Source organism: Schistocerca nitens, chromosome 3 (genome assembly GCF_023898315.1).
Source record: "Schistocerca nitens isolate TAMUIC-IGC-003100 chromosome 3, iqSchNite1.1, whole genome shotgun sequence".
NCBI classification, from domain to species: Eukaryota; Metazoa; Arthropoda; class Insecta; order Orthoptera; family Acrididae; genus Schistocerca; species Schistocerca nitens.
Genome location: NC_064616.1, coordinates 155545772 through 155556430, shown reverse-complemented (window position 1 = coordinate 155556430; position 10659 = coordinate 155545772). Strand labels below are relative to the sequence as shown.

Here is a 10659-nt window from a genome sequence, read left to right as displayed (position 1 = left end):
GCAAGAGAGGCGCTCTGCATCGCGGTGTAGCTTACTGTCCAGGTTTCGAGAGGGTGCGTTTCTGGATGAGGTATCGAATATATTGCTTCCCTCTACTTATACCTCCCGAGGAGATCACGAATGTAAAATTAGAGAGATTCGAGCGCGCACGGGGGCTTTCCGGCAGTCGTTCTTCCGGCGAACCATACGCGACTGGAACAGAAAAGGGAGATAATGACAGTGGCACGTAAAGCGCCCTCCGCCACACACCGTTGGGTGGCTTTCGGAGTATAAATGTAGATGTAGATGTAGATACTAATTGCTGACAATTCCCTAAAACGTAGATCACATCAAAAAGGGCATTCACAGATGTCTTAAATGAAAATTATCAACGATGATAACAATGGCGATGAAACGTAGAAGAAATCCTAGTTTCGTGGTGCTTTTAATATGATAAGCTGCAAACACAGTTTTCTCCTCGTTAGCGTCACGAAATAACGGTGCGTAGTAAGTTATTTCTTCTGCGAAGGTCAATATTTTGCCTCAGTGTAATGTGTCAAGTAATGATGAATGAACGCAGGGACACGCTAAGGACAATAAGAGATGTCTGCGCCGAGACGCAAAGCGGAGGGCGTGTAAGATAAGGCGGTGAAAGCGACATTGGATGCTGTGGTGTAACCGCGGCCGGCTGGCTTTCGACAGAAGCGGGGCGCCGATTTCGGTCACGCCCCGGGGCTGAAGCCGGGGTCACTCCAAATAGATCGCTGTAACGCGTAGACGCACTGAGCTCAGCTGCCGGCCACGCAGGCGTGGTCAATTTTGAAAGAGCGCCCGATTACATCAACTGGACGTCCGGCCAGGTATATAAGACCCACCCGGGTCCAGAGAAGCCAACAGTCAGTTCACATCCACCACAATGGCAGTCACGGTAAGCAGCACTCTCGCTCTTACATTGTACTTGTTTCTCTTCCCGTAGCAGATTGCACTTTTTTCTTGGAGTCTGTCCAACAGTAGTATTGCAGCCATCTTGTGACAGTCGTCTCTCCACGATCGGTTAGTCGAGACCTATAGCTGTCGTGATCTTCCCGTTAATTACTTGTTGCGGCGTCTATGCACTAGGACTCACCGAGATGGATGCGCCCTCGTCGTCAACGTTATACTTAAATTGCTATGCAGTGGTAATGAAACTCTGGCAAATTAAAGCTATACACCGAATCAGGTTTCAATCTCGGTCAAGGGACTTCCTAGGCGCGCAGTCCGGAACCGTGGGACTGCTACGGTCGCAGGTTCGAATCCTGCCTCGGGCATGGATGTGTGTGATGTCCTTAGGTTAGTTAGGTTTAAGTAGTTCTAAGCTCTAGGGGACTGATAACCACAGCAGTTGAGTCCCATAGTGCTCAGAGCCATTTGAACCATTTTGAACCAAGGGACTTCCACGGGCATCTCTCACTCAAACTTAGGCTATAGAGCACTTTTCATGGGCAAAGCTTCAATCTGTCACCTCTTCTTTATTCATTCTAAGTTTACAGCATTTCCTGCACATTGTTTGCAAAGAAAAACCCTTTGGAAAGAGGTAGGCTATACGGTGGAAAACGTGCGAGCTACAGCCCAAGTGTCTGTTTTCAATTTGCATAGAATTTGCATTGTAACTATAACTGGTTTTAAATTATAGGTGCTGGTTTTGGAACGCAGTTCGAACCCTAGTGCCGCGAACAATTATATATTTGCAGGAAGTTTCCTGATAGCGTGCATTCCGCTATAAAGTTACACAGATTTTGGTAGCAGTTAACGATTTTCTCGCGCTTATTGTTTGACCACGGTGACGAATGTAAGTGAAATGTGTCCTCCTTAAATTACATTCCATTTGACAGGACGGTGGATTAAAGACAACTACTTCTTTCCAGCGTGTTTTTCAGGTTTTTCACAGGCCTCTTTTTCTTACTATCGACGTACAAAATTTATGTTAATTACTCTCCGTGTCAGAAGCTCAATCAAACTTTCAGTCGTAATCAGATATGATACAGAAATTCTTTCGAGAAGTGAACTTCTAATTCACCGGAATATGCAGAAGTAGTTTATGTGATCTACAACGAAATTTTCTCTAAAAATTATAACTATAGTGTATGTCAACAGATGAGCCGGAAATAATTTTAAGTGAAATGTCACTGAAGTACAGTTGTTAGATTCCTTATTTATTATGTTAGCAGTTACTCCTACATTTAATCTCGTAAATAAATAAACTAATGGAATATGCCAGAAGTTTCACGGATGTGTATTTGCTTGTCTACTGTTGTTACACAAAGCATTAGCCAACAGAATGTGAGCATTTACAGATTAACTTCACTTATATAATCGGAATGACAAATGCAAAAAGACAATGAAACATTTGCCTCTTCTAATATTTCTTCCACATTATTACGACTGAATTCGAAATCGCATAATTGCTACTCTCTTAACTTTGCTGTTCGGTGCATCAACGTATCAGAATGTATACACAGAACGTTATGTTTATCTATTGTCAACAGAGTATGAAAGAAACCATCATCGCCTGAACATATCTCGAACCTCTCATACTAGTTCGAAAACTAACGTCATATTTACTTAAAAGGCATTGTTCCTATTAAGCAAATTATAATGTGTTGTAGATGGCACTGTTTTGGGAAAGGTAGTTTCTCACAGGAAAGAGAGCTAAAGAAGGCCGAAGTAAGCGATGCGATTAGAAACCTAAAGACCATTGTAATAACAGATGTTCCAGAATTAACACACAGTTTAATAAGAACACAGTTCTGCCAGAGTTGTGATAACCGTTCTAAATCGTTCAGTCCATCAATCAGCTTTTGAAATTTTATTTGATTCTGACGTAAGCCATCGCTGTTGAGAACTGTAGAGCAGAGTAGGTGGTAAAACAATTTGCAGTGGAGAGCATAACAGAATCTAAGTTACTGTCCCGTTTCTAATTTATGGGGTTATTTTAATACACTTATGACTGTTAGATGCCTATTTTCAGAGTACTGCTTCAACGAAGTACTATTTATTCACGCTGAAATGTCTACGTTAAATCTCTAATGAACCAGTCTCGAGTAAGCAAAAACAAGGTTTGAATTAAGCTTATCGTCTCAGATCAAATTTCTAGGATTCTGTCATTTTCACACAGATCGCACAGTCTCTCGAGACATTCCATAAGGAAAACATAGCTTTACAGGTCAGAATAATAAACAAATAATATCTTTTTGGAACTCTAGGTGAAGCATGTACTAATACAATACGATCGGTCATTGCAGTAGATTATTCCCCTGTCTTTCAGTCTGGCAACATTCCACACACCAAGATAAAATATGCTTCGTAGTGCGTCAGTGTGCATATCAACCGCAATGTGATCCGCGTTCATCAAATAGCTACAGTTTCTTTAATGAGTTCCATACACAGTACTGTAAAAACAAGCTTCCTACGAGGAAAATAAAGGTAATATAATAATTTGATCTCCAAGAGAGACAGATTTTGCTAATCAGTAGGCTAAGACAGAGTGAAGCATCAGGTTTAACAGCTGAGAAGAAAACTGTTCTAACTGATTGGTTGGTTAATTTGGGGGAGGGTATGCACCAGCGAGCTCATCTGTCCCACCGGATTGAGGAAGGATAGGAAAGGAAATCGGTCGTGCCCTTTCAAGGGAACCATCCCGGCATTTGCCTGAAGCGATTTAGGGAAATCACGGAACACCTAAATCAGGCTGGCCGGACGCGGGTTTGAACCGTCGTCCTCCCGAATGCGAGTCCAGTGAGCTATCCACTGCGCCACCTTACTCGGTAAAACTGTTCTAGTCCGAAGGTGAAAAGAGGTCTGACAGTAAAACTGTCAGCGAATACACTTGATTTCTTTAAAAATTTTCATCCTTCTTAGGCATACATGAAGCCTTTCAGTGAGAACTAACAATAGCCGAGGAGTTTTTTTTCCCCTTGAAACTTGGAGGAGAAGGCCTCCCATGTTGCCGCCACAATTCCTTATTACTGTAGATTTAACCTTGCTTTATAAGAGCGTACGCATTTTCGCAGTCACAAACGCGAAACGACATTTTCATTATGACTCCAAGAGCTGTCGAGGCAGCTGGGCGATCTGAACACTCGGGTTTAATTTCATATATCACGTAAGGACTCTGGAGGGTTTGGTTCATTAGAAGTGTTGTTCAAGCCTTATGAAACTTCATGAAGTTGGATTGGGGCAATAGAGGAAGGATTTTAGATTTTTACTGCAGGAGTTGTTTCAGTTAGAAGGCTGTCTCAAAGAGATACATCCGATTTCACAAGAATATATCACCTACATGAATCCAGACAGAAACTTGGAAAATGGAATGATCGTATGGCATTGTTGGCCGGGAGGCAGTGTCCGGGGAAGTTTGGCCGCCGATTGCAAGTCTTATTTCAGTCGACGCCACATTGGGCGACTTGCGTGCCGGTGATGAGGATGAAACGATGATGAGGACAACACAACACCCACTCCATGAGCGGAGAAAATCTCCAACCCATCCGGGAATGGAACCCGAGCCCGCTCGCATGGGAGGCAAGTACGTTACCACCCAGCTAAGCAGGCGGACTGACAGTTGGAGTACAATTTTAAATTACGAATAGGACTACAAAACGGTGACTTCCAAAATAACTATCCAAATTTACAAGCGCGTATCTTTTACATGCATATAGATGTCTTGGCATAATTTTTTACATGTGCCAACATCTGCATCTACATGGTTATTCTGTAATTCACGCCTAAATGATGCTAGGTAGAGGATTCATCGAACCACTTTCACATTATTTCTCTACCGTTCCACTCTTTAACAGCGCGCGGGACAAACGAACACTTAAATCTTTCCGCGCGAGCTCCTATTTCCCTTATTTTATTACGATGATCATTTCTCCTTATGCGAGTGGGCGTCAACAAAACATTTTCGCATTCGAAGGAGAATATCGGAGATTGAGAGTGAAAAGATCTCGCCGCAACGAAAAACACTATTCTTTTAACGATCGCCGCCTCAGCTCCCCTATTTCGCGAAAATACAAAACGAAAACGAGCTCTCTTTCATTGAACTTTTTCGATGTCCTCTGTTATTCCTATCCGGTAAGGATCTCATTCCGCTCAGCAATACTCTAGCAGAGGACGGACAAGCGTAGTGTAAGCAGTCTCTTCAGTAGACCTGTTGCATTTTCTAAGTATTCTGCCAATAAACAGCAGTATTTTTCGCCTTTCGCACAACTTTATTTATGTGATCGTTCCAAGTTAAGTTGCTTGTAACTAGTATACCCAGATATTTAGTTGAGCTGATAGCCTTTACAGTTGCATGATTTATCGTGTAACCGAAATGTAATGAATTTCTTTTAGTATTTATGTGGCTGACCTCACACTTTTCATTGCCACTTTTCGCACAATACAGATAATTTGTCCAAATCATTTTCAGTCGGATTTGATCTCCTTCTGTAAAACTTTACCAATCTTGGGGACTTTGCATTATTTTAATTTGGCATACTTTTCTCGTGGCTTCTACAACTGTGTTCTGACCCTTTTTGTGTACCATTGGGGATCAATACCATCTCTTAATAATTTATTTGGTATATAAATCTCTCAGCTGCCACCGACTCTCTTTCTTCGAATTTAAGCCACATCTGGTCTATGCTTCCATAGTATCAATGTGGATGTAGAGTATATAAGATAGTTTCCTTCCAATCGAACCCACATTGGGTAATGAACGAGAGAGCTGGTGAGCGAACTAGCTTCATTAGTGAGAGATCTACGGACAACCACACCAAAAGGGAACTTGCAACTGGCACCAAAATCAACGTTTAGTTTTGATGCCAAAGTTAAAATTCACCTCAAGATTTTCACGTCTTCATTCATGTAGAAAATATTGTCTTGTAAAATCGGGCGAATGTTTTTAAATCACCCAGTATATAACGGATATCTCAGAAAAAATAGATTAGATTCATTGGATATGCCCAATGTGTCCCATGCTATTATATCAATATCTTCGAAAGCTTCAAGACCACCATAATGCTTGCAACAATAGACACAGTTACCCAAATACTTCTTCCAAATACAGCATCGAAAAGCACAGAAATGTCGAAGTGATATCCTGAAACACATTAGGACGCCCAACAACCAACTGTTTGTTTAGCGCGCCTGAAGCATCGATTGAAACAGCCTCCAAGTTCCTGTAGACAGGAACGTAATGTCGAAAACGAACGTAACGTCTCCTCGACGTTGTAGAGGCCTGTGAGCTTGGCAACAGTAACAGAACGATACTACTGCCACCAACATATATCACGCGTAATGAACGTAAATACAAGACGAGAAAACTCAGAGCTCCATCTGCGAGTGAACGGAAAAGGGAATGACTAACAATGGTGAAAGATACCCTCCGCCATGCGCCGTAGTGACTGGCTGAATATGTACCGAGAGACTTCAGAAAGTAACTTATTCATTATTATAGCAGTCTGCACTATACTTCATTGTGACACAGATACGTGACACCATTTTTCAATATAGTCACCAAGTCTCCGTAAATAACGATCGGAACATTCTACCAATCGTTCAGTTTCTGAAACGGCAGAAATCCACTCCTTGCTCGCGCAGCCATTCGTGAACTGCTGTCTTAACTTTGCCATCGTTGTAAAATCTCTTTCCTCCCAAATGTTCTTCCAGGTTGCCGAAAAGACGGAGACCTGGACTTCCCGATCACCTTCACCCTTGTCTGCGCGGTCTCGGTCAAATTGTTGGCACCATTTCACTACGGCTGTACAAGACATTACACTTCGTTCATATAGTGCCAGAATTTCACGAGGAATTCCCACACAATTTAGAGATTTTGCCACAAGAATCGTACTGAACCTAGAACTTTAATTCTGCATTACGCTTCCAATTGCCGTGCTATTTCACTCGCAACCTGTGATGCACCTGTTATCCGTACCGCAGCAGAACTCCGTCTGCAGGAAACCCGGTATACGTACTCTCTTCTGGCGATGCGCCATGCTCTTTGAGCTATGGTCTTAGCTTGGGACGACAGGTGTAACTTACACTACTGGCCATTAAAATTGCTACACCAAGAAGAAATGCAGATAATAAACGGGTATTCATTGGACAAATATATTATACTAGAACTGACATGTGATTACATTTTCACGCAATTTGAGTGCATAGATCCTGAGAAATCAGTACCCAGAACAACCACCTCTGGTCGTAATAACGGCCTTCATACGCCTGGGCATTGAGTCAAACAGAGATTGGATGGCGTGTACAGGTACAGCTGCCCCTGCAGCTTCAACACGATACCACAGTTCATCAAGAATAGTGACTGGCATATTGTGACGAGCCAGTTGCTCGGCCACCATTGACCAGTTTTCAATTCGTGAGAGATCTGGAGAATGTGGTCGCCAGGGCAGCAGTCGAACTTTTTCTGTTTCCAGAAAGGCCCGTACAGGACCTGCTACATGCGGTCGTGCATTATCCTGCTGAAATGTAGGGTTTCGCAGGGATCTAATGAAGGGTAGAGCCACGGATCGTAACACATCTGAAATGTAACGTCCACTGTCAAACTGACGTCAATGCGAACAAGAGGTGACCGAGACGTGTAACCAATGGCACCCCATACCATCACGCCGGGTGATACGCCAGTATGGCGATGACGAATACGCGCTTCCAATGTGCGTTCACCGTGATGTCGCCAAACACGGATGCGACCATCATGATTCTGTAAACAGAACCTGGATTCAACCGAGAAAATGACGTTCTGCCATCCGTGCACCCAGGTTCGTTGTTGAGTACACCATCGCAGGCGCTCCTGTCTGTGATGCAGCGTCATGGGTAACCGCAGCAATGGTCTCCGAGCTGATAGTCCATGCTGCTGCAAACGTCGTCGAACTGTTCGTGCAAATGGTTATTGTCTTGCTAACGTTCCCGTCTGTCGACTCAGGGATCGAGACGTGGCTGCACGATCCGTCACAGCCATGCGGATAAAATGCCTGTCATCTCGACTGCTAGTGATACGAGACCGTTGGGATCCAGTACGGCGTTCCGTATTACCTTCCTGAAACCACCTATTCCATATTCTGCTAATAGTCATTAGATATCGACCAACTCGAGGAGCAATGTCGTGATACGATAAACCGCAATCGCGATAGGCTACAATACGACCTTTATCAAAGTCGGAAACGTGATGGTACGCATTTCTCCTCCTTACACGAGGCATCACAACAACGTTTCACCAGGCACCGCCGGTCAACTGCTGTTTGTGTATGAGAAATCGGTTGGAAACTTTCCTCATGTCTGCACGTTGTAGGTGTCGCCACCGGCGCCAACCTTGTGTGAATGCTCTGAAAAGCTAATCATTTGCATATCACAGCATCTTCTTCCTGTCGGTTAAATTTCGCGTCTGTAGCACGTCATCTTCGGGGTATAGCAATTTTAATGGCCAGTAGTGTACTTTCTGAGGTCCCTGCGTATCTAGATGTAAATGTAGATGGACGAAAGACTGTGGTCGTCTCCCTAAATATACTGTATAAATTCGCTTTTAAATATCTAGCAGTTGAGATAAAAGGTAGTAAGGATCTGCTTCCTCCATTGTAAATGGCGCCCGAGGAGGAAAGGGACAAGCCCAAAAAGTTTACGCCACGCATTAATTAAGCGAATAGTGAGAGAGTGTCGTTGACTGCAGCTGTTGGTCCTGGCCGGAGCGCTGTCCGTGGCGAGCGCGGGTCTGCTGGGCGCCCCCGCCGTCGTCGCACCCGGAGCGCCGCTCGCCGCCCCCGCCTACGCCGCCCCCGCCTACGCCGCCCCCGCCTACGCCGCCCCGGCCCTCGCCGTCGCGCGCGCCGCGCCCGTCGTCGCCAAGGCTGCCGTCGTCGACGACTACGACCCGAACCCTCAGTACAGCTACGCGTACGACATCCAGGACGCGCTGACCGGCGACTCCAAGGGCCAGCAGGAGACCCGCAACGGCGACGTGGTGCAGGGCAGCTACAGCCTGGTCGAACCCGACGGCTCCCGCCGCACCGTCGAGTACACGGCGGACCCCGTCAACGGCTTCAACGCCGTCGTGCACCGCGAGCCCGTGGTGGCCGCCAAGGCTGTCGTCGCCGCCCCCGCCGTCGCCAAGGTGGCCGCCCCGGTCGCCTACGCCGCCCCCGCGTACGCGAAGGTGGCCGCCCCCGTCGCCTACGCCGCCCCTGCGTACGCCGCCCCTGCCGCCTACGCTGCTCCCCTGCACACCAAGGCCATCCTCGGCTAAACGATGCTTCTTCTCATCCGTCTTTCTCACACATTTATGTTAATTCGCGCATTAAATTATTATATATTTGTAAATAAAGGAATTGCACAGTACACAATCAGTCCTTGTCGTAAACTTACAAGACCGTACACGGACACAAGCTGCGAGCAAACAGATTCGATGATTTCAGTAACTGCTCCGAATTTCTTAATCTCCAACTGTTGTTGATGTGGACTTCAGTCCCGAGACTGGTTTGATGCAGCTCTCCATGCTACTCTATCCTGTGCAAGCTTCTTCATCTCCCAATACGTACTGCAGCCTACATCCTTCTGAATCTGTTTAGTGTATTCATCTCTTGGTCTCCCTCTACGATTTTTACCCTCCACACGGCCCTCCAATACTAAATTGGTGATCCCTTGATGCCTCACAATATGTCCTACCAACCGATCCCTTCTTCTTGTCAAGTTGTGCCACAAACTCCTCTTCTCCCCAATCCTATTCAATACCTCCTCATTAGTTACGTGATCTACCCGTCTAATCTTCAGCATTCTTCTGTAGCACCACATTTCGAAAGCTTCTATTCTCTTCTTGTACAAACTATTTATCGTCCATGTTTCACTTCCATACATGGCTACACTCCACACAAATACTTTCAGAAACGACTTCCTGACACTTAAATCTATACTCGATGTTAACAAATTTCTCTTCTTCAGAAACGCTTTCCTTGCCATTGCCAGTCTACATTTTATATCCTCTCTACTTCGACCATCATCAGTTATTTTGCTCCCCAAATAGCAAAACTCCTTTACTACTTTAAGTGTCTCATTTCCTAATCTAATTCCCTCTGCATCGCCCGACTTAATTCGACTACATTCCATTATCCTCGTTTTGCTTTTGTTGATGTTCATCTTATATGCTCCCTTCAAGACACTGTCCATTCAGTTCAACTGCTCTTCCAAGTAATTTGCTGTCTCTGACAGAATTACAATGTCATCAGCGAACCTTAAAGTTTTTATTTCTTCTCCATGGATTTTAATACCTACTCCGAATTTTTCTTTTGTTTCCTCTACTGCTTGCTCAATATACAGATTGAATAACATCGGGGAGAGGCTACAACCCTGTCTCACTCCCTTCCCAACCACTGCTTCCCTTTCATGACCCTCGACTCTTATAACTGCCATCTGGTTTCTGTACAAATTGTTAATAGCCTTTCGCTCCTTGTATTTTACCCCTGCCACCTTCAGAATTTGAAAGAGAGTATTCCAGTCAACATTGTCAAAAGCTTTCTCCAAGTCTACAAATCCGAACTGATCTTCCCCGAGGTCGGCTTCTACCAGTTTTTCCATTCGTTTGTAACGAATTCGCGTTAGTATTTTGCAGCCGTGACTTATTAAACTGATAGTTCGGTGAGTTTCACATCTGTCAACGCCTGCTTT

General features: G+C 44.7%; 1 protein-coding gene across 1 annotated transcript; it reads left to right on the top strand.

The window, feature by feature from the left end:
• Positions 1–895: 895 nt before the first annotated feature.
• On the top strand, positions 896–9244 carry LOC126249115 (larval cuticle protein A3A-like). Its single transcript, XM_049950766.1, has 2 exons — positions 896–907; positions 8672–9244. Exons 1-2 carry the CDS (start codon positions 896–898, stop codon positions 9242–9244), a joined length of 585 nt encoding a protein of 194 aa, XP_049806723.1.
• The last annotated feature ends 1415 nt before the right edge of the window (positions 9245–10659 follow it).